Source organism: Chlorocebus sabaeus, chromosome 22 (assembly GCF_047675955.1).
Source record: "Chlorocebus sabaeus isolate Y175 chromosome 22, mChlSab1.0.hap1, whole genome shotgun sequence".
NCBI classification, from domain to species: Eukaryota; Metazoa; Chordata; class Mammalia; order Primates; family Cercopithecidae; genus Chlorocebus; species Chlorocebus sabaeus.
In genome coordinates, this window is record NC_132925.1 from 41740724 (window position 1) to 41766124 (window position 25401).

The 25401-nt window shown below is 40.0% G+C and overlaps 1 protein-coding gene across 3 annotated transcripts in view; it reads left to right on the forward strand.

Annotated features, from left to right (window-relative positions):
• The window catches only part of CD86 (CD86 molecule), a 63593-nt gene extending 44981 nt beyond the window's left edge, over window positions 1–18612 (forward strand). For all 3 annotated transcript variants that reach the window (XM_007985620.3, XM_007985621.3, XM_007985616.3), the window contains exons 3-7: window positions 292–627; window positions 2956–3258; window positions 6017–6160; window positions 15526–15571; window positions 16907–18612. In XM_007985620.3, coding sequence (XP_007983811.1) covers window positions 292–627; window positions 2956–3258; window positions 6017–6160; window positions 15526–15571; window positions 16907–17003 — 926 coding nt within the window. In that variant the 3' untranslated portion in view covers window positions 17004–18612. The remainder of the gene's footprint in view (window positions 1–291; window positions 628–2955; window positions 3259–6016; window positions 6161–15525; window positions 15572–16906) is intronic.
• Window positions 18613–25401: the final 6789 nt, after the last annotated feature.

The following is a 25401-nucleotide window of genomic DNA, read 5'->3' on the forward strand; positions in this document are numbered from 1 at the left end:
TAGAAAGACCCTTAGAACATTTAGTCAACCACTTCATTAATCAGATGAGGAAACTGAGGCTCATAAAGATTGTAGTTTGTACAAGGCCACACATTTAGTCAGCAGTGAAGCAAGGACAAAGGTCCTAATCTCCAGAGGCCAAGCATGTGTGCACAGTTCCAGAGCTTAATATCTAATTCTTCAGCATGATTACTGATAAGGTAGTATCTGGGTATTGTATAAAAAGAAATGGAGGTTTTCTTCCTCTTTCCTCTAATTTCTCCCTCCCTAATCCTTAACCTTCCTTTTTAGGTGCTGCTCCCCTGAAGATTCAAGCTTATTTCAATGAGACTGCAGACCTGCCATGCCAGTTTGCAAACTCTCAAAACCGAAGCCTGAGTGAGCTAGTAGTATTTTGGCAGAACCAGGAAAACTTGGTTCTGAATGAGGTATACTTAGGCCAAGAGAAATTTGACAGCGTTCATTCCAAGTATATGGGCCGCACAAGTTTTGATCCGGAGAGTTGGACCCTGAGACTTCACAACCTTCAGATCAAGGACAAGGGCTTGTATCAATGTATCATCCATCACAAAAGGCCCACAGGAATGATCCGCATCCACCAGATGAATTCTGAACTGTCAGTGCTTGGTATGTGGTCAATGGTGTGTGTTCAGATTCTTAGCTTTCTCAGACAAGACTGCAGATGAGTTAGAGAAACACTGGAGGAGGACTTGAGGGGCCCAGGGGAAAAAGGGGGTCTATAGAGAGAAGGCAGAGGACAGCCACTTCTGGGAAGTGCATTTGAAGGGAGTGTAGAGTCTGGGAGTAGGGAACTGAAAGTCTTTTGTACTTTTTATAGTCTGCTTCTGAAGGATCAGTAAAAATCTGCTTTGGGGAAAAAATAGAGCTAATTGAACAAAGATAATATGGCTAATTACCCATGGTAAAAACCATAGGTAATTTGGCCATTACAAAGTTTATATAACCATAAAGGCCTCAGATGTCTCACAATTCATTTTTTCCTTGGGTCCAAGATTTTTCACCTACCAAATCTTTACCTGGAGCTCCTAGCAAAGGGGACAGCTGACACATTTGGGTTTTCCCTTCAGCCTCGTCTAGGTTGCTTATGAGTTGTTTGCAGCCACAACCATGAGCCTGGTAGACAGAAGGGGAAAAAGCCCAACAAACATAACCCACAAACTTACAAACCAGCTCCTCCACTACACCAGACCTCAGAAGGCCTAAATGTCACTACAGATATTTTTAAAACTATCACACAGTAAACTGTCTACTGATTTTATAGATCATGTATAGATTAGGTAACCGCCACAAGACATAGAGCATTTCTTTCACCCCAAAAATTTCCCTCAGGCTATCTCTTTATAGAGTCATACTCTGTCTGCACTCATAACCCTTGGTGGGCATCCTATAGTTTTGTCTTTTTGACAATGTCACATAAGTGGAGCCATACAGTATATAACCTTTTAAGACTGGCTTCTTGTGTTTAGCGTGCCTTTGAGATTCACCCAGGTTGTTGCACATATCAAGCTTGTCCCTTTTTATTGCTGAGTAGCATTTTATTGTTGATCCATTCAGCTCAGCAAAAGACATTGGGTTGTTTGTGGTTTGGGGCTCTTATGAACAGAGCTGCTGTAAACATTCATGTACAGGTTTTTGTGTGAACATAAGGTCTCAGTTCTCTAGAGGAAATACCCAGGTGTGGTATTACTGGATCCACGTTAATTTTTGATGAAACTTAGAAAGGCAGATCAACACCTATTCTAAAATCATAGAGTAAAACAGAAGCAAAAGTAAAAATAGAATGGACAGCTGCTCCCTTTGAACCCTGTGTGATTAAAACTAGGCTGCAGGGCTTTGGGAGCAGTTAACCAAGTGCTAAATCCGTGTTTTCAAAATGTGGCCAGGTACCACTGGAAATGTTTTTGGTGGGACACAGATAGACAAGCATTTTGAAAAGCCATGTTGTATTTAATATTAGAAAAACTCTAACTTACGCAACATGTGATTTCACAGATGTTGTTAATAAAGCTAAATAACAGTCTGGCAATTCACCTTCTACAGACCACATAAAGTCCAAGAGGAGTACTCAAATAGTACACTGATACAGCAAAACTTATAAAGATGACACGCAAATGGCAGATCTTTTAGTCAGAATACACTAAATTATAAATTAGTTTGTAGAACCTGCAAACTACCTAGTAACTATAAAAGAACAAGAGATTTTTTCTGACAGAAGGCACATGACACAGATCTAGGGGCTCCATGCCAGTGATCCTGAACAGCCAGAAAAGTGTGAATGGCAAACAAAGGCAAGAGAAACATTGTGTTTATTAAGATCATGTATTTATATATATATATATATAAAATAGCTGGATTTGGCCTTCATCTTAGAGTATGTTATGAAGACACTTTGGTGCTCATGCCAAAAATCAGTGTTCTGAATTTCAAATTCCAAAATGCCCACCCACTCACTTACCACAATCCTGCTTGGGTTCCTGAAAGATATGACCCAGGGCGTCTCAGCACTATGAACTGTCAGTTCCTGGTGAGACTTCAGCTCAGTCCCTTTCTGCTCTCTTAGTCTGGTGAGTTGGAATGTGTCCCATGGGACACCTGGGCCCTAGAGTCAGACCACTTCTCCTTCCAAAGACTTTACTCCCTGGAAATAGTGGCTTCATTGTAAATATTTGGGGACTCAATTACAGCCCTCCTATCACTTAGCACCCCCTTGATTTGGATAAGCAGGAAATAAGCATGGCCCCAAACTCTATTGTTGCAAAATAAACATGAAGTCATTATGTGGCACTCACCTTGGGCCAAGGGTCACATTTTAGACACCCTGAGGCTCCCAGGTATGCCCCAATGAGCCCCAGATCAAGCACCCAGTTATTTGCTATTCCCTCCTAGATGCATCTAAACTTAGATTGACTTTTTGTATCTCTCTTGTGCTTTCAGCTAACTTCAGTCAACCTGAAATAGTCCCAATTTCTAATATAACAGAAAATATGTACATAAATTTGACCTGCTCATCTATACACGGTTACCCAGAACCTGAGAAGATGAGTGTTTTGCTAAGAACCAAGAATTCAACTATCGAGTATGATGGTGTTATGCAGAAATCTCAAGATAATGTCACAGAACTGTACGACGTTTCCATCAGCTTGTCTGTTTCATTCCCTGATGTTACGAGCAACATGACCATCTTCTGTGTTCTGGAAACTGACAAGACACAGCTTTTATCCTCACCTTTCTCTATAGGTAAAGATGTTTTCCAAGACTATTTCTTTCAGCAGGTATTATACACAAATGCTTAACGCAGATTATCCAACATCCCTGACTTGCTAGGAAACCTCCATCTGGGCCATGTTATGATGCTGTTAGGAAGGACCCAGATGGAGGGCTCCTGCTTCGCCTGAGTCATCCAGGGTCCGGGAGGCTATGAGCCTGTGCTGCACTTGAAGAAATAGGCTTTTAGCCCTGAAACTGACTCAGTCTCCTGGTTTACCTTTGGATGGAGGATTCTGAAGTTTTGATTAGAAAATGCAGGTTTCCTCCAGGCTAGAATTCTTTCTTTGATTAAAACACACACATGCGCTTGCACACACACACATCATGCATACACGCATACATACAAATGATACTTATTGTGAGTGTAGAATCATTTGGGACAGTATTGGTTGCAGGAGTGAAAACAAAAAATATGACACCCCCTCTGCCCTTGAGGACCTTCCAATGGAATCATAACCCTGTAATGGGCACACATGAAAAACGGGATTTTTAAAAGGTCGAATTGGAATCTAAATTTCATCCCATGGAAATATGGGACTAGATTTAAAACAAAAGTGACTGGTAATGACTTTTATGGGCATTCAGAGGTAGGCAAGATCCCTGAGGGTCAGGGAATGGTTCCTAAAGGAAGGGGTACCTTGTAACATGTAAAATAAATTATTGGGGTTAATACATGTGGTGAGGAGGGGAGGGCATTCTGGATGACAGGTTCCCAAAACTATGGTGACTTCCTTAGCAGAAAAAACTTGAGACAGAATCTGGGCTCAGCAGGTGAGAGGACCACAGTGGATCAGCTGTATCTGACATAAGGCAGAAGGTATGTCAAAGAAAGCCTTAGAGGCAGAAATGCTTGTGTGTTCAGAAGTATTCTTCAGGGACCAGTTCAGTGGAGGAAAGGACTGAAACTAAGCAGTAGGCACTAACAGGAGCCTGACATTTTAAAGTCCTGGTTTTACCCAGGAGGGCATGTGTCTATATTTGACTCCTCTTTTAAGGATCTGTAACTGCAAGATTCCCTCCTGGAATAAAGGTGGCCTGCACCTACCCTGTCCCATCACAGCCTGTGCTGACCTTGACCCCCCACATCTGCCTTCTTCTTTCCTTGACCCCTTCTCCAGCGATGACTCCTTGGCTTGCCCCCTCCAGTGACATCCATCCAACTCCTTGCTCCATTCCCTGGCTTTGTCACCTCCTTTCTCCCAGTGTCTTGTTGTTCAGACATAACTTAGTCTGTGAACAGCCCCTGGGGCCAGTCCCCATGAACCAACTTTACAACTGGGCCAATCTCATCTCCTGCTACTGACTTCTTTCTACTCAGACACTTCAGCCTCTGAGAGTGCAGTAAATGGTAGAGCCACTTATCCTGTCCCAGTTGCTTCTCCTGTATCCTCTCTTGGCCAGATAGAAGCCTCACCAAGCTATGCGTGGAGTTCAGTACCTCCTTCAATGCGTAATTAGTTTGACTGGTGGCTATCTTGTGGCCACCAACATCACTATATATGACATGCCGCAGAGCCCTCTGTTATGGCTCCCATAGTCTACAAATTAACAGGGACTTGCTACCAATATAACCTCATCATGGCTCACCTTCCTGCTGCTTCTCAACTACTGTTCTGCCAAAACTTCCACAGGTACCCCCATCTTCATAAATGTTTCAGCTCTAGCTGCCTCAGGAAGATGGGGCTTGCCTATCTGGGTTTCCCATTCTATCACTTGATCAGAGATAGGTTAGACCCTGAGTCAAGGGACCTTTTTTGCATATTAAAAGGTAGCAGCCTCCAAGTTAGTAAGTATAATCCCACACCCCCTTTACTGGGAGTGCCAAACTGGCTCAAGTGGGATAGACTGAGACAGACTCAAAAGGGGTTAAATATGGCCTCCAATGTCAACAACTCCTTAACATCTCAGAAACAGGGCATGTGTCCACAAATTATAGTTAAGCTAATAGATCAGCTGGTCCTAGTTTTCCTGAAATTTGGAATTAGCTACCAGAACTGTTCCCAAAAATATCTTTAAAGTGGGTGACTCAGTTCTAAGTTTTCCCCACAAAGCCTGTTTTCCAACTCTCCAGAAACTTAGGAGTTCTCATAAGGAAGTAGGCCCTGAAGGTGTGAAGTTTCCTCAAGGCATGAAGAAACATCAAAGGATTTTTAGTAGATGAGATATGCTGAAAGCCATACAGAGGAAACCTGCTGTGATCTCAGTAGGAAAAAACTAAACAAACAAGCAAAGGAAAACTAGAGGTAGGGGCCTGTGTGGAGGCTGTTCCATTTGTCCAAGTGAGAGGTGTCTGGAGATTATAGTGGACAGAATCATCATCACAAGAGGAACTTCAGGGCCTGAGAACTGACTGCAGAGGGGGGTGGGGTAGCAGGCATGGCACAAATGACTGCACATGCAGAGCCTCAGCACACACACCTCACCCAGATTCCAGAATCATGGGCCAGGCTGACCCTCTTCTTCCTGATCATGGTCGGTGTTATCCCCACCTCCAGGAAGGCAGGACACTCAGTCCAGGCATTTGGCCAGAGGCATGGGCTTGATTCTTAGGTCCCTGCTGAGGCCCTGAGACTGGGACTTTCTATGGCCTCCTATTGTGGATTTCAGGCTTCTCTCTGGCCTTAGAGCCCTAGGGAGAGCCTGGCAGGTAAACAAAGAGAAGAGCAGCTAGCAGAAACCCTTTGTAAATGACTCTCCTGGCTGATTGAAAATTTGTGGTCATTTGTAGAGCTTGAGGACCCTCAGCCTCCCCCAGACCACATCCCTTGGATTACAGCTGTACTTCCAACAGTTATTATATGTGTGATGGCTTTCTGTCTAATTCTATGGAAATGCAAGAAGAAGAAGCAGCCTCGCAACTCTTATAAACGTGGTGAGTCAGTCCTTGTCCTCCCCACAGACTGCCACTTTGCACCTACTTCCCAATCGGCTGGCTGCCTTCTGGAGCTTGTTGTCTGAGCCTAGACTGGCAAAAAGTCAGGAAGTTGTTGGGAAAAAAGGTTTTCCCTTGGAGTTTTGAGCCTATACAAACTGGCAGCAGCTGATAATGTTGCTCTTGGACTTCAAAGAAAGGCAACACTTCTAACCTCAGGTTTACAAATGTACTTCTGACTTCCAGGGAAAACTGATTACTTGCTTTATCTACCTCACTTCCTGAGGTTACTGTGACATATACATAAAGTAAAATGGTGAAACCACTCTTAAATGTTAAAGGTTATGGACCTGGTTGTGTTCAAGCAGGGATATTTGCTAAATGACCACAAGAATCAGCTTCTCGTCTCTAAAAAAAATCTAGGTTTCTTATTAAATAAGTTAGATGAATTATTGCCCATTGACCTATAACGAACAATATTAACTTTTACTAATTTCTAAGTAATACATATCCATTATCATATATACCAAAAATAAAATCATCTATAATTCCAGTAGTAAGAAAAAATGATTAAACAAACATTTTTGGTGCCTACCTTTAAGATTTTTCTATGTATCAATCTATGTTGTTTTCCATAATTAGGATTATCATAAGGGTTATTTTTCACAGTTTGGATAATATATGTACTGTGTTCTAACTTTGTTATACTAAATGTAGCAAGACAATTTTCAATGCCATAAATATCATTCTACAGCATCATTTTAAACTGCTGCAAGACAGTCCCTTATGTGGATACACCTTAATTTATTTATTTAACCAACCTCATTTTTTGAACACTTGAGTTAGTCCAATAGTTTTTTTATTATAAACATCCTCCCCACTGACTTCTGTTATAAAAATGTTTAATGGGGACAAAATGGTCCCTAACTTTGTAATAATGCCATGCCTTTTTGTAGTTTAGGCTGGTTCGAAGATAAGATTGGACTTTATCTCAGTAATTGCCTCCAGTAGTAATTAGTTTGGTGCTAATAATTAAGGTAACTTTCTTACTCACTTATGGTAGAAAGCACAAGATGAGTATTGCCTCTGGCCAGCATCTTGTTTTTCAGTATACTGATTTTAAAATCTATCTAGAAAATAGATGGATGACATTAGCAGTCATTCATTGCATCCTGCTGTACTTTAAAAATAAGAAATTGGGGAGCAATGATCAAATTTAAATAAATTAATACAAAGCATGTGGCAGAGCCATTCAAACTGCCAATGTATGGAGTGTGCTGAGAGATTTCTATGATATAAAAGTATAAAATTCATAGCACAGATGTAAAGACATATCATGCTTGTCCAGGCTTTGACTTTTCAAGGTGAGAGTTTTGAGCTTCACTTTCTTTCAATCTCATTGCCATTTAGAATTAGTCAAATATGAAGAAGGCACTTACATCTTGGGAGTAAGCTGTTTCCTAAATTTTTCTTCACATTACAATGATCAGCTTACAAATGAAACAAAGAAGGGATAGAGAAAAAGATTAAGGATGTTTCTTCCCCCATGAGGCAATGAGAAAAAAATCAAGAGAGTAGATAGGGGAGACAAAGAGGATATGTGTGTTCACATGAAACAAGTTAGAAGGTGGTTAAATAAGCTCTGTGGGTACAGATGAGATGGTCAGATTGGGCTGAGTGGCACATATATGACCCCCAAGAATGTAATGAAGAATATTGGTAAGAAAAAGTTATTTGTTCAGACAGTCATCCATGCCAGTGAGTTTGATCAAAGAGAGAAGCCTTGCTATCACTGTAGGGAGGGAGATGCAACAGGTATAACTATGCCATTATAGATATGAGATATTTGTAAATTTGGATTCTGTAACTTCAGCAATATCTACCCTTGCTTTGTGGGTACTCCTGGCATTGGCTATGTGATAAGCAAAATAATGCCCCCCACAAGATGTCCATCTCCTATACTCCAGAACCTGTAATATGTTATCTTACATGGCAAAGGAACTTCACATAGGTGATTAAGGCACCAAGCTTGAGATGGTGAGATTAGCCTGGATTATCCAGGTGGGCCCAATGTAATCACATGAGTCAGAGAATCTTTCCTAAATGGGATAGAGAAATGAACTGGAAAAAGGAGGAGAGATCTGAAGCTTGAGAAGCTCAACCCAGCATTTCTAGCTCAACCCAGCATTTCTAGGAGGAAGCCATGAGCCAAGGAATGTAGGTAGCTTCTAGAAGCTGGAAGTGGCTCTCAGTTGACAACCAGCCATTAAGAAAATTAGGATCTCAGTTCTGCAATTATGAGGAGCTGAATTCTGCCAAGAGACCAATGTGGAAACAGCAGATCCCTCCACAGAGACACAAGCTTACTGATAACTGGTAGGAATTTCTCCAAAAGTGGAGCTTCCTCCTACTCCAGTGTTAATCCCTTTCTCGGAGGAGACAGCCCTCAAACTAACTTGGCACCAAAAGTCCTGTCCATTGTTTTCTCATTATAGATTTTCTATGCCTCAACTGTACATATTTACCCGGTTTAGGCTGTTTAAACAAATAAAAGGGAAATGCCATAGTTATTCTAGCCAGTTTCCAACCTCTTTTCTCTTTTTTTGTTTTGTCAAATAGGGCAGATAAGGCATGAGAATTTGTAACTATGAATTACTGTCTTTTCCGAAACAGAAATCACCCTATCAGCTTACCCATTGGGAGAAAGACAAAAATGAACTGTTTCTGAAAACAGTTGTTTCATATATTTTGTCTGCTTTCTAGTTGTTTATGGAAAGAGGGCAATTCCTATAGCAGTTAATCTTTTGTTGGAGGAAGTAGAAGTCTATCTGATCAAACCCTGAAATTTTACTTCCTCATTTGGGTCTTGTGTGACTGAAATCTGTATATAATGCCCTAGCAACAGTTTTTACAACTTGCCTCCCTAGAACAAACCTAGGAGTCTCAGTTCTTTCAGGAATGATTTCTTAAAGGTACAGTGTCTTTTTCAAAACAAATTATTATTATTATTATTATTTACTCATTTTTTTGTGAGACAGAGCCTCATTCTGTCACCAGGCTAGAGTGCAGTGGCACGATCTCAGCTCACTGCAGCCTCTGCCTCCCAGGTTCAAGTGATTCTCCTGCCTCAGCCTCCCAAGTAGCTGGGACTATAGGTGTGTGCCACCACACCCAGCTAATTTTTGTATTTTTAGTAGAGATGGGATTTCACCATGTTGGCCAGGAGTGTCTTGATCCGTTTTTAACCAACATTTAAACAGAAATATTCACCGGCTTAAAAACTGAAAGTTAGTGATATCATCACATTTTCCCTTCAAAATGCTAAATTTGTAATCAAATTTAAAAGTTTAGAATCTACCTTTTAATTATATGCTTTCATTTTTTTGATAGTGGCTTTTTTTGATATGATGACTATTTTGTCATGGGTATAAAAGGATAATTTATTTTGTGTCAGTCTGAAGACATCTGAAACACTGTATTCAACTATAAGTACCATTTTTTTACATTTATAATAAGATTATTTTTCAACATTTTTATTTCAATAGTTTTTTGGGAACTATTGAACTAAACTAGGTGATTTTTGGTTACATGGTTAAGTTATTTAGTGGTGATTTCTGAGATTTTGGTGCCACCCATCACCCGAGCAGTGTACACTGCACCAGTGTGTAGTTTTTTATCCCTCACCCCTCCCACTCTTTCCTCTGAGTCCCCAAAGTCCATTATATTATTCTCATGTCTTTGCATCCTCATAACTTAGCTCCCACTTACAAGTGAAAACATACAATGTTTGCTTTTCCATTCTTGAGTTACTTCACTTAGAATAATGGTCTCTGGTTCCATCCAAGTTGCTGCAAATGCCATTATTATTATTATTATTTTTTATGGCTGAGTAATATTCCATGAGTTATATATGCTACATTTTCTTTATCCACTCATTGGTTGATGGACATTTAGGTTGGTTCCTTATTTTTGGAATTGCAAATTGTGCTGCCATAAACATGCGTGTGCATGTGTCTTTTTCATATAATGAATTCTTTTCCTTTAGGTAGATACCCAGTAGCAGGATTGCTGAATCAAATAGTAGAGTTCTACTTTTAGTTCTTTAAGGAATCTCCACACTGTTTTCCGTAGTTTTTGTACTAGTTTACGTTCCTACCAGCAGTGTAAACATGTTCCCTTTTCACCACACCCATGCCAACATCTATTATTTTTTAATTTTTTAATAATGGCCATTCTTGCAGGAGTAAGGTGGTATCTCATGGTAGTTTTAATTTGCATTTCCCTGATAGTGATATTGAACTTTTCTTCATGTTTGTTGGCCATTTGTATATTTTCTTTTGAGAATTGTCTATTCATGTCTGTATAAACACCATTATTTTTAAGAAGAAACTTTACAAAAGTAAAACATAGCCAGATTTATAAAGCATCTGGGAGCTCAGTCAAATAAGAAATAGCTCAAGTAACTGAGGATGCTTCACCTGAAAGAAGGCCTAGAGAGAACAGAGATGCTGTCTTCAAATATCTGAAGAGCTGCCATAGGATGCAGATTGAGCTTAATGGTATGACTCTGAAGGGTATCTCAATGAATGAAGGTTATGAGAGGGTGTAAGGAATTAAGAGAGACTTTTCTAACAATTAAAAGGTCTTTTAGGCCAGGAGTGATGGCTCACACCTGTAATCCTGGCACTTTCAGAGGCCAAGGCAGGCAGACCACCTTAGGTCAGGAGTTTGAGACCTGCCTGGCCAACATGGTGAAACCCCATCTCTACTAAGCATACAAAAATTAGCTGGGTGTGGTGGTGGCCACCTGTAATCTCAGCTACTTGGGAGGCTGAGACAGGAGAATTGCTTGAACCTGGGAGGCATAGGTTGCAGTGAGCCAAGATCGCACCACCGCACTCCAGCCTGGGTGACAGAAGAACCAGATTCCGTCTTAAAAAATATAAATAAATAAATAAATAAATAGTCTTTAAAATTTTATAGAATAAATAGACTTCTGCTTCCTCCAACAAAAGATTAACTGCTATAAGATTGCCCTCTTGGCCGGGCGCGGTGGCTCAAGCCTGTAATCCCAGCAGTTTGGCAGGCCGAGACGGGTGGATCACGAGGTCAGGAGATCGAGACCATCCTGGCTAACACGGTGAAACCCCGTCTCTACTAAAAAATACAAAAAAAAAACTAGTCGGGCGAGGTGGCGGGCGCCTGTAGTCCCAGCTACTCGGGAGGCTGAGGCAGGAGAATGGCGTGGACCCGGGAGGCAGAGCTTGCAGTGAGCTGAGATCCGGCCACTGCACTCCAGCCTGGGAGACAGAGCAAGACTCCGTCTCAAAAAAAAAAAAAAAAAAGAATTGCCCTCTTTCCATAAAAAACTAGAAAGCAGACAAAATATATGAAACAACTGTTTTCAGAAGTCAGACAACAGAGAGCAGAAAACTGTATTCCCTGAGTGAAGGAAAGAAAAAATGAGATAAGCCCTATGATTGCTCCAGTTTACTGCCTGGAGCCAGTGTCCAGGCTGCTCTGAAGGCAGGGGAGCCCTGATACTGAACTAGGAAAGACATTGCAAGGAAAGAAAACTACAAACATCTCTTGTGAAATGCTTAACAAAATTAGCAACTAAAATCTAGTAGTATGTTAAAAGTATAATATATCATGATCAAGTGGGGTTTATTCAAGAAACACAGGTAAGCTCGACATTCAAAATTCAGGCAATAACCTTTACTACATAAATAAACTAAAAAGAAAAAACATATGATCATGTCAATGGATACAGGAAAAGCTTTTGACAAAATTAATACCCATTCACAGTTTTAAATGGAAAGAAAAACTCTCATAAAAATAGGAATGCAAGATGACTTCCTCAACCTGACAAAGGACATCTACCAAAAATTCTTCTGTTAACATAATATTTCATGATAACAGACTGATTGCTTTTACCCTAAGATGGGGAATAAGGGAAAGATGTCCACTCTCTCTCCTTTTGTTCAACATTGTCCTGGAGGTCGTAGCCAGAGAAACAAGACTAGAAAAAGAAATAAAATACACACAGATTGCAAAGGAAGTAAAACAGTCTTTTTACACAGATAATGATCATGCTTGTAGAAAATCCTGAGGAAGCTATCAAAAACCTATTAAAACTGATAAGTGAGTGTAGCAGAGGCACAGGATACAAAGTCAATATACAAAATCAATTATTTCTATATACTAACAACAAGCAATTGTACACTGAAAAAAATTAATAGCATTTACAGTAGCATCAAATAATATTTAAAACTTGGAAATAAATTTAACAAAACAAGTACAAGGCCTATATACTGAAAACTATACAATATTACTACTGAAGAAATTAAAGTAAACCAAAATAAATGGAGACATAGGCCATGTTTATGAATCAGAAGACTAGATGTTGTTAAGATATCAGTTCTCTCCAAGTTGATCTATGGATTAAATGTAATCACAATCAAAATCCTCGTAAGCTCTTTAATAGATATTAAAAATCTTACTCTAAAAGTTATAGGGAAATGCAAAGAACCTACAATTGCCAAAACAATTCTGAAAAATAAGAACAAAGGTTAAAAATACAAAATTAGCTGGGCGTGGTGGCGCATGCCTGTAATCCCAGCTACTCCAGAGGCTGAAGCAGGAGAACGGCTTGAACCCAGGAGGCAGAGGTTGCTGTGAGCTGAGATCGCGCCACTGCACTCCAGCCTGGGCAACAAAAGCAAAACTCCGTCTCAAAAAAAAGAAAAAAAAAAAAGGGCGGACTTAATCTACCTAATTTCAATATTTACTATATAGTAATAGTAATTAAGACAGTGTGATATTGGTAAAAGGACAGACATATCAGTCAATGGAACAAAATAGAGAGTCAAAAATAGATTCACACTGTTGACAAAGGTACCAAGGTAATTCCACGCAGATAATCTTTTCAACAAATAGTGTTGACAATTAGATATCCACAAGGAAAAAGTATGAACCTAGACACACACAAAGTAACTTAAATATTAAGAATTAAAATGAAAAGACTTCTGAAAGAAAACAGAGGAGAAAATCTTTGTGACCTTAAGTTAGGAAAGTCTTCTTAGATAAGACACAGAAAGCAAAAACCATATCATAAACAGATAAAATGGATGTCATCAATATTGAAAACTTCTGTTTTTTGACTTTGTTTAAAAAAGGAAAAGTCACTGGGTGCGGTGGCTCACGCCTGTAATCCCAGCACTTTGGGAGGCCGAGGCAGGCAGATCATGAGGTCAGCAGATCGAGACAATCCTTGCTAACACGGTGAAACCCCGTCTCTACTAAAAATACAAAAAATTAGCCGGGCACGGTGGCGGGCGCCAGTAGTCCCACCTACTCGGGAGGCTGAGGCAGGAGAATGGCGTGAACCCGGGAGGCGGAGCTCGCAGTGAGCCGAGATAGCGCCACAGCAGTCCGGCCTGGGCAAAAGAGCGAGACACCGTCTCAACCAAAAAAAAAAAAAAAAAAAAAAAAAAAGTCAAACCACAGACAGGGAGAAAATGTTTGTTTGCAAAATATATATCTGATAAAGGACTTGTATGCAGAATATGTAATTACATATTGCTACTCATTAGTAAGACAATCCATTTAATAAAAGGCAGGAAACGAGAGACTTGAACAGATACATAACAGAAGAAGATACACAAATGGCTGATGAGCACAGTCACAACATCGTTAGTCATCAGGGAAGTACAAATTAAAACTATAATAAGATACCACTGCACACCCTCTAGAATGGTCTGATAAACATCAAGTGTTGGAGAAGATATGAAGCAACTGAAACTCTCATGTACTGCTATACAACCCAAAATCCTAGACTTTTACCAAATAGAAATTTTAAAAATATATAAAAACTCATACACAAATGTTCATAGCAGCTTTCTTCATAATACCAAACCTGGCATCCTAAATTTACATCAGTTGGTGAATGCATAAACAAACGGTGGTATATTTATACAATGAAATACTGCAAAGCTATAGAAAGGAATCAACTACTAACAATACACAAGAACATAGATACATTTCAAAAGCATTATGCTAAGTGAAACAATCGAGACACAAAAAGAATACACATTATACAATTTCATTTATATGAAATTCGAGAAAAAGCAAAACTATTGTAAGTAGATTCATGGTTCTCCGTGGGATGGGGGAAAGGAATCAGCTGAAAAGGAGTAGAAGGGAACTATTTTGGCTTATGGAAATGTTCTCGATCTTGATTGTGGTTACAGTCTTGGTGGTGGTTACGTGACTATATATATTCGTTAAAATCACCAAACTCTATACTGAAAATGATTGGAAATGATTGGGTTTTATTATTTATTAATTATACCTCCATAAAGCAGATTGTTTTTATCTTTTATTTTTATTTTATTTCAATAGTTTTTGGGGAACAGGTGGGTTTTCGTTACATGGATAAGTTCTTTAGTGGTGATTTCTGAGATTTTGATGCACCTGTCACCCGAGCAATGTCCCCTGTACCCAATGTGTAGTCTTTTATCCCTTATCCACCTCTCACTCTTCCCCCCGAGTACCCAAAGTCCATTATATCATTCTTCTGACTTGTGGCCTCATAAAAGCTGATTGTTTTTAAATACACACATACACACATAAAAGAGAACTTCCAATGACAGAAAGTGTTCAAGAATACTCTATTTAGTAAAGACAGAATCATAAAACCAACAGAGGTATTGTTGAGTGGATTCTTGTGGTCCATAAATACCTCCATGGAAACTCAGGTTAGCAACCTGTTGGGCTTTAAGTGGGACAATAGCATCATCACAACAGTCAGCCTAGAGAAGTTTACATCCCAAGTTGTGTCAGTATCAAGTCCCTATCAATAGCAACTCAGGCTTTGTGAGGTCTAGCTGGCTAGAAATTTCCCACTTGGGCTTGTCCATGCAACATTGTATAATATTCTTAGCACCATCTGGCTAGTCCATTTAGGCATCAACATCTTCAAGACTTCTTTTCCTCCTCCTTCTAAACCTTGCTTTCAGAAAAGGATTAGAAACTCTTCCAATCACAAAATGATTGCTAAAACTAAATATATTACCCCTCCCAATGGTAGTTTTTGGTTAGCCAGGATAGAGCTATAAGCGAAAAATATATTTCCAGTGTTACAATTTAAGGCACAGTGAGCAAGGGAAGGCATATACTTTTTGAATGCAAGAAACTTCTCCCCAATGCTCCTGAAATTGCATCATTTAAGTAACTGTCTCTTCCATATAAAAAGTCACAACAATTTCTCTCTGAGTCCCAGAACTTTGAAGCCTTTTCAAACTTTCCTTCTTTTGGTGTCTATGAGGAATACATTTTTGAAGATTGGTCTTGGTGTCTTTCAGGAACCAACACAATGGAGAGGGAAGAAAGTGAACAGACCAAAAAAAGGTAAATCCTGACCCTGAGACATTGATGAGAGAGGTATAATCCCCAGAGTGCCTGTTACTTGAATAGGCTTATGCCTAAGGCATGTTGAGACCTCAACAAACCTGAACTAATAGAGAAGGAAAGGAAAATAAGACTAGTTAAGACCTAGAAGAAAATAACCTGTTAATGGATGACAGGGTATCCAATGCACAATGCCCAGAAAGCATGACAAGCTCTGTCATGGTCAAGCAAAAGTCAATACCAAAGATTTCAGAGGTGGTGAACCTGGGCTGCATCTTGTCTGCCACTGTAACCCCAGTACCTAGTACAGTGCCTAGATTAGTGGGCATCCTACATGCGTGGAATGAAAGAATGAAGAAGTGGGGAATGATAACATGTTTGCTTCAGCCTGAGCATCTTAGTATTTGCTATGACCCTGTTTAGATGTTCGTCTTCCACTTCTTTACCTCATTCTTCAGATCTTGCCTCAAGCAGCACTTTCTTAAAAACCGTTTCCCAAACTAGAAAATGTCCACTTGTTACAGTGTCATGTGGATCCCTTGACTTTTTCTTAATAACACCAGATTATGCTTACATATTTGTGTAATTATCTTATTAAACTCTATAAACTAGACTAAATTCTATGAAGAGCAGAGACCATACCAGTTAAGCTCATCATTGTGCTGCTAGCACTTAGCATGGTGTCTGGCATATAGCAGGTTCTCAATAAATGCTTATTGAAAGAATGATTGATGCATGATGAATACATAAAAGTTCTTGGTGATCAGTCCTTTCACAACGTGAAAGATAGTCTGTAACTCTAGCCCTCCTGAGAAATTAAGCTCTCAGGAATATTAAGACTCTGACTGCATACCCATAGGATCAAAGCAACCCTCAGTCGCAAGCCTGGTTTCAGAGACAGGGTCATAACCCCCGGGTGCACAGACAACCAAGAGTGCCCAGCACTAATCCAGATATACCAGCCACTGTGATTCTAGCAACAAGACTAATAATTCCGGGCACCCTTGGACAATGAGAAAGGGTGCTGAAATCCTGCCTACCCTGTCAGATTCAGTTTCAGAAATGGTCTGGAAGAGCCTGAAGAGGGCAGGCAGCAGAGAATCAGCAGAGGGCATGGGAAGGGCCAGGCAGAAATAAACAGTAGTTGTTGATGCATAGACAACAGTGTAGACCGTGGTTCTTTTCTCTTGCCTTCTCCACCTTTCTCTTCAATAGTTTGTTTCTCCTCATTGCTGTTCCAATGGCAACCTCTATTGTGCCCTATCATTGAAATCTAGAAAAAGAAAGTAGCTCAACTGTGAAATATCACCTAATCTTTTCTTCTATTTTTTCCAGAGAAAAAATTAATGTACCTGAAAGATCTGATGAAGCCCAATGTGTTTTTAAAAGTTTGAAGACACCTTCATGCGACAAAAGTGATACACGTTTTTAATTAAAGAGTAAAGCCCATACAAGTATTCATTCTTTCTACCCTTTCCTTTGTAAGTTTCTGGGCAACCTTTTTTATTTCTTCCAGAAGGCAAAAAGACATTACCATCAGTAATAAGGGGGCTCCAGGACTCCCTCTAAGTGGAATAGCCTCTCTGTAACTCCAGCTCTGCTCAGTATGCCAAGAGCATACTAATTCTCTTATTGCTTCTTTTCACTTCAGAGCACACTTATGGGCCAAGCCCAGCTTAATGGTTCATGACCTGGAAATAAAATTTAGGACCAATACCTCCTCCAGATCAGATTCTTCTCTTAATTTCATAGATTGTATTTTTTTAAATAGAACTCTCAATTTCTGGAAAATTGCCTTTTATCTGCCCAGATTTCTAAGCTGGTGCCCCACTGAATCTTGTGTACCTGTGACTAAACAACTACCTCCTCAGTCTTGGTGGGAGTTATGTATTTATGACCTTATAGTGTGAATATTTTGAAACAGGGAGATCTATGTACTGTAATAGTGTGATTACTATGCTCTAGAGAAAAGTCTACCCCTGCTAAGGAGTTCTCATCCCTCTGTCAGGGTCAGTAAGGAAAACGGTGGCCTAGGGTACAGGCAACAATGAGCAGGCCAATCTAAATTTGGGGAAATTAGGAGAGGTAGAGACAGAACCTGGAGCCACTTCTATCTGGGCTGTTGGCTAATACTGAGGAGGCTTCCCCTGCCCAACAAGCCCTAGTGGAGAGAACTGAATAAACGGGGAAGTGCTGGAGCTTGTGAACCCTGTTTCTCTTGAAGAACTGACCAGTGAGATGGCCTGGGGAAGCTGTGAAAGAACCAAAACAGATCACAATACTCAAAAGAGAGAGAGAAAAAAAGAGAGATCTTGATCCACAGAAATACATGAAATGTCTGGTCTGTCCACCCCATCAACAAGTCTTGAAACAAGCAACAGATGAACAGTCTGTCCAAATGGACTTAAGATAGACAGCAGTTTCCCTGGTATTCAGGGAGGGGTTTTGGTGATACCCAAGTTATTGGGATGTCATCTTCCTGGAAGCAGAGCTGGGGAGGGAGAGCCATCATCTTGATAATGGGATGAATGGAAGGAGGCTTAGGACTTTCTACTCCTGGCTGAGAGAGGAAGAGCTGCAATGGAATTAGGAAGACCAAGATGGAGATCACCCAAGGGCTTACTTAGCCTACAGATGTCCTACAGGAACATGGGCTGGCCCAGCACAGAGCTAGCAAATTTGAGTTGGATGATTGTTTTTGCTCAAGGCAACCAGAGGAAAATTGCATACAGAGACAGATATACCAAGAGAAATGACTTTGGAAACCTGGCTCTAAGGTGGGATCAGTAAGGGATGGGGCAGTCTCTGTCCAAACCTAAAGAGAACTCTGGGCGGGGGGGCCCGAGTCACAAAAATGTTCCTTTGTTTTATGTAAACAACCTTCAAGGGTTGTAGACTGCCATGCTAGATAAGCTTGTCCATGTAATATTCCCATGTGTGTACCCTGCCCCTCCCTTGATTAGGCCCCTAGCACCTAGCTAGTTTCTAACATGTTTTGTGCAGCACAGTTTTTAATAAATGCTTGTTACATTCATTTAAAAGTCTACATTTTCTGCTTTGGCTTCAAGAGTACTACTCAACCGTTGTGGTCTGATATTCCCCACTCTGTTCTCTGAATGTACTTCCTTTCTCTTTACATCTGTATGGCTAGAAGCCTCTGACGCATCCTATATCTTCTCTTCCTCCCTTTCCACTACCATTATTTTAGAAAGGAGGCTTGTATACTTCTATATGTTTATCTCAGTAATGAGTCAGAAAAAAATCAAGTAAGAATGGTTGTTTTTGAGGACAACTAAGAAATCTGGAATAAGTAAGGGAAGCTTACTTTTGAGTTTGTAACCTGTAATGTGTAATTTTTAAATTATATGCTTATATATACATTAAACAAAAGTTTAATGTAAAAATATTCCTTGAAAACACCATGATTATAAAATAAGTGCATATATACATACGGCATGTGAGAGGAGCCAGGAAAATTCTGGACAAAAGAAAATGACCTAGACTCTGTAAGGGCAGGAATGTGTTTAATTTCTCACCAATGGATCCCAGGTACCTAAGATAGTTGTCTATCCTATTGTCCATCTTTTTGTCTTTTGTTCTATTTCTTAAAGATTTCCTCAACTTCATCTTCTAACTTCTGTTGTATTTTTATTTCTGCTATCATGTATTCTTTTCAGAATTCTTTTTTGTTCTCTCAAAACATATCTGTTTAAAGATTGAATGAAATATTAACATGCCCTATGGTGAGAACATCCCTCCTTTGTATATTAAATTCGCTGAACTACTGTATTCTAAGACTAGGGGAAAGAAAAAGGAGGTCGAAAGAGGTCATTAGGCAGAATAGTACTAGCTAACGTTATTTCACGTTTACTATATACCAGTCACTCATCTAAACCTTTAAACTCATTATCCTGTTTAATCCTCACAATGACCCTGTGACATAGGTAATGGAATATTATGCCCATTATGCTGATGAGAAAATCTAAACACAGACATGAGTCAGAGTAATTTACCCAACATTGTTAACTTTGTAAGTGGCAGAGCTCGGTAACAGGCAGAGGTTGGAACAGTTTGGAGGGCTCAGAAGAAGACAGGAAGATGTGGGAAAGTTTGGAACGTCCTAGAGACTTGTTGAAATGCTGATAGTAATAGGGACAATGAAATACAGGCTGAGGTGGTCTCAGATAGAGAAGAGGAACTTGTTGGGAACTGGAATAAAGGTGACTCTTGCTATGTTTTAGCAAAGACACTGGTGGCATTTTGTCCCTGCTCTAGAGATTTGTGGAGCTTTGAACTTGAGAGAGATGATTTAGGGTATCTGGCAGAGGAAATTTCTAAGCAGCAAAGCATTCAAGATGTAACTTTTGTGCTGTTTAAAGCACTCAGTTTTATGTATTCCCAAAAATATGGTTGGGAATTGGAACTTATGTTTAAAAGTTTGGAAAATTTTGGAGCCTGATGATATGATAGAAAAGAAAACCCATTTTCTGAGGAGAAATTCAAGCCAGCTGCAGAGATTTGCATAAGTAACAAAGAGCCAAATGTTAATTGCCAAGACAATGGGAAAATGTCTCCAGGGCATGTCAGAAGTCTTCACAGCAGCCCTTCTCATCACAGGCCAAGAGGCCTAGGAGGGAAAAATGGTTTCCTGGGCCAGGCCCAAGGCATTGCTGCTTTGTGCAGTTTCAGTACTTGGTGCCCTGCATCCCAGCCATGGCTAAAAGAGGCCAAGATGCAGTTCAGGTCATGCCTTCAGAGGGTGCAAGCCCCAAGTTTTGGCAGCTTCAGCACAGTGAGCCTGCAAATCAAGAATTGAGGTTTGGGAACCTCCCCATAGATTTCAGAGGATGTATGGGAACACCTGGATGTCCAGGCCAAAGTTTGCTGCAGTGGTAGGGCTCTCACGGAGAACCTCTACAAGGGCAGTGCAGAAGGGAAATGTGGGGTTGGACCCCCCACACAGAGTCCCCACTGGGGCACTGCCTAGTGGAGCTATGAGAAGAGGGCCACCATCATCCAGACCCCAGAATTATAGGTCCACCAACAGCTTGCACCATGCACCTGGAAAAGTCACCAAAACTCAATGCCAGCCCATAAAGGAAGCCAGGAGGGGGCTGTACCCTGCAAAGCCACAGGGGCTGAGCTGCCCAAGGCCATGGGAGTCCACTTCTTGCATCAGCATTACCTGGATATGAGAGATGGAGTCAAAGGAGAAAATTTTGGAGCTTTAAGATTTCACTGCCCCACTGGATTTTGGACTTGCATGGGGCCTGTAGCCCCTTTGTTTTGGCAAATTTCTCCCATTTGAAATGGGTGTATTTACCCAATGCCTGTAAGCCCATTGTATATAGGAAGTTACTAACTTTCTTTTGATTTTACAGGCTCATAGGCGGAAGGTACTTGCCTTGTCTCAGATGAGACTTTGGACTTGCACTTTTGGGTTAATGCTGGAATGAGTTAAGACTTTGGAAGACTGTTGGAAAGGCATGTTTCGAAATGTAAGGACATGAGATTTGGGAGGAGCCAGGGGTGAAATTATATGGTTTGGTTGTGTCCCCATCCAAATCTCATCTTGAATTGTAGTTCCCATAATCTCCATGTGTTGTGGGAGGGACCCAGTGGGAGGTAATTGAATCGTGTGGGCAGTTACCCCCATGCTGCTGTTCTCATGACAGTCAGTGAGTTCTCATGAGATGTGACGGTTTTATAAGAAGCTTTTCTGCCTTTTGCTTGGCACTTCTCCTTCCTATCATCCTGTGAAAGAGGATATGTTTACTTCCCGTTGCACCATGATTGTAAGTTTCCTGAGGCCTCATCAGCCCTGCTGAACTGTGAGTCAATTAAACCTCCTTCCTTTATAAATTAGCCAGTTTTGGGTGTGTCTTTGTTAGCAGTGTGAGAAGGAACTAATAAATACATTAACTAGGCTTGAAAGCAAAGAGTCATCTCTGATGACTGCATTCAACCTTTCCCTCAGCACCCACTGCTCACTCCTTCCCTCCTGTCTCATTCTGTTATCAGTCATCACCAGGCCAGGAAAGCATCCTCCCACTTTCACATCCACCTCTTCTTTTCTCATTCAGGACCTTATTTATTCATACCAAGAACATGACAGTCACTTCCCAACTGATCCCAGTCTCCTGTCTCTCTTACCCTGCATTCTGTCTAACACGCCAAGGGAAACAAGAAGGTAAATAATCAAAAGAAGGTATCCCTCATATTCCCTTTCCCTAGCCACACAACTTTCATCTCCAGCTTCCTGGGTATCCATTCATAGTCACACTATGCCTATATTATAAGTGTGTGTACACACACATACACATATTCCCCTTATTCAGGCAGATTTGGTTTTAATTTACACCACAGTCTAAATAAATCAGAATACTCTTGCTAGGATGATTGACATCAGTCTTCAGTGTAATCCTTCATATTAAAAACATACATCTGTATGTATAAGTTTTCATTCTCACCAACATTCTAGCATTATTGTGGATCTTATAATAAAAGTGAGATTCCATTGGATTTTACTATGTCTACCTGCTCACTTCAGATGAAAAGATACTTACAGATGCAGAATCCTTCACTGTCCTTAGACATAAAGTTTCAAACCTGCTCCAATCTGAACAAGTTATACCCTAGGTCTGGTAAGAAACAGTTACCCTGAAGGGATCTACCAATTCCTATGTCTATATAGTTGTCTTTCTTGATTTACCCCCTCACTTTGGTGGTGCATATCCTTCAGTAGCTTGCTCCAGTAGCCTTCTGAGAAAGGATCTGTGGGAAATATATTTAATGAAACTTTATGTGTCTGAAAATGTCTTTATCTTACCTTCCTGCTTAACTATTAATAATAATTTTCCTTTGTATAAAAATTTGGATTGGAAATTATTTTCATTGTCCAGTTTCTAGTGTTGCTCTTGAGAAATCTACAAATATTCTGACTCCTTATCTTTTTACATGAAAGCTTTTAGAATCTGTTTAGTGTTCTAAGATTTTGTCATGAAATGCCTGTTTGTCCATTGTGATTAACACTCAAACAGACTTTTCTTCTGGAAACTCATGTCCTTCCCTCCAGGAAAATTTTCCTGAATTATTTCATTGATTATTTTTTCCCCTCTATTTCACTAGTCTCTCATTTTAGAATGTCAGATTCCTGAATGTTGAATCTCCCAGACTGATCCTCCAGTTTTCTTATTTTCTCTCCTATTGTCCATATTTTGTTTTTGTTCCATTTCCTAAAGATTTTCTCAAGTTTATCTTCCAGCCTTTCTGTTGTATTTTTTACTTCTGCTATCATGTTTTATTTTCAGAGCTCTTTTTTGTTTTCTGAATGTTTCTTTTTGCAAGGAACCTGTTCCTAATGGTTGAAATATTATCTCTTAACTCTCTTAGGATATTAACAATTAGGTTGTTTGTTTTTCAAAATTTTATATTCCAAGTTATTTCTTCCTGTTTGTTTGTTTTGATCTATATCATCCATGTTAAAGGATTCCCCAGCTGTCTGATGATCCTTGTCTGTTCATGATTAAGACTGAAAAACTAAAAATTTGGAAGATCTGAGTTTATGGATGGGTTTGTCAATTTTAGCTTCATGGTAGAGGGATCTGGAGCAAGACATTTTTAGGAAATCATTTTTAGGTCTTTTTTGAGCTCGTAATTTTTCAGTATCTTGCATGGAAGGTGGAGGTATAGCTGCTGGTATTTTGGGAGCCAAGTGAGAGAAGAGGGGTGGATATGAGTAGTAATGGAACCTCTGCATTCCTTATTCAGTATGCATAAATTTACTTACTCCATGTGTTTTTAGTATGATAGCCCTATCCTCAAATGTGTGAGATGTCTCTCTATTCAAGCTCTCTGCTTTATCCTCTCCAGAGAACAAGATTCCAAACTTCTGCTGGGGTGGGAAGAGGGAAGTTGCCCAGTGGTGTTGAGTGGGAAAAGGGAGTGCAACTCCAACTGCTGCTCAAAGAACTTTTACAATCCCCCTTATTTGGCCCTCATTATTCCCTCAACTTTTGCCCCCAATGGATTACCAGTCCTGCCAGTTCCAGAGGCTTCTGAGAATTCTGGGGCATAAATTGCGTTATTTCTTAGGTTTGCCCACTGTTCTGGCTTGCTAAGTCAATTAGCTCCTCCCAGTTAAGGACTTTGGTTTCTCACCCTAAGTGTGATTTGGTTTAGGTTTGGTTCCTAAAAAAGCTGCCTCTCACCATCCAGGGTAATCATCCCCCTACCCATCTCTACCTCCTGGACTTATTATTTCAGAGCATTTACACCAGACCAGCTCTTTCCAACCAATAGGAAGCCACAGAAGGTAAAGGTGCTCCACGTATCTACCCCTTTATTTTAGCAGGCATCCTTGTTAACTAAGCCAAACCTCTCATTTCATGAAATCATATACTTTCAGAACTTAAAAGAAGTCAAACTATCCTTGGCTCTCCTGGAAGATAGGGGTCAGGTATCATAAGAGTTGGGAAGCATGGTCTGGAGAGACAGGAAACAGAAAACAAACGCTGGCATGCACAAGAACGTGTGGAGTGTTGGAAAAGGTGAAGTAGAATAAAAAAGGAGAAATGCATGTTTATTTCAAAAGTTCTGAATCTTGCTATGCTTTAAGTTTGATAGTATGTAAAAAAATGCTTCTCATTATGTAAACCATTCTCTCTGTCCCTTATACATTTCTTAAGAAATTATTTTCTTGTAAACAATGCATTAACAAGCACGAAGGATAAAAGGTATGGATCATGAAGGAAACAGAAAAGAGATCAGAATCACTAGTTTTTATATCTTATAAAGAAGTACATAAGATTCCCCACTTCTCAAACTATTTCCTGTTAATCTACACTTTCAATTACAGTGATTAATAAATTATCTTTAGTGGATGAGGAAAAAGGAACATATCTCAGTATTTGTAGGACCCTACACATGTAGGGTCTAAATCAGAATCATATGTTTGGGGGAACCACAGACACTGTGTCTACTAATGATGTCTTCAGAGAAAACTAAGTTCCGTCCTGGCACAACTTACGTTTCCTATCCACACATCACAAGCACAATGAAGTACTTTTTTTTAAATAAACAAGTGTAACTTGACAAAGATTTGAGCACTCAGAACTTTTTAAATGACTTTATTGTGAAGCCTTTCAAAAATATACATGAACTTATTTCAGAAAGTGGTCCTCACTTGCAGTAATACCAAATCAACACTACTTGTAGCATGTGGCAAAGTGGTTTCTATTCCTATGGTCAAATTATAACATTGACTCTGAGATTAAACATTGTGAACTCAGTTTCCTAAATATACCAAGTACAGAGTAAAAAGTCACAAATTGTCCTAACAGTCTATTAGAAATGGAAGAAATTCAGAAAGCAATGAGGAGAACCTTCCCATTGTATGTGGCAGATGAGGGCAGAGAAGGGAGTAATTCACCCAACACCAAAGAGAGCCATGACCAGAACTCAGGTTCCTGATTTTTCAGTCCAGGGTTCTTCTCACCCCACTGTGCCCCCCTAACCTTCCTGTTAACCGGAAGAGCTGGAAAATGAGTGTCAACAGAGCATAATGAAGGAAGATTGTGGACTTCAGGTCAGATAGACTTGACACCACTACACTTGTCTGTATGACCTTGCCTTAATTACTTAATCTCTCTGATTTTCAGTTTTCTTATTTGTAAAATAGAGTTAATAATATCTACCTGCCTTACAGGATCAAGGGCAATCCAAAAGATGAGGACTATACTGTTTAAAAAAGGAAAAGAAAGAAAAATCAAACAGCCACAACAAACAAGCAATTGGGTAGCTTGTTTCAACAAGGTGGGCTTGAGGATGGT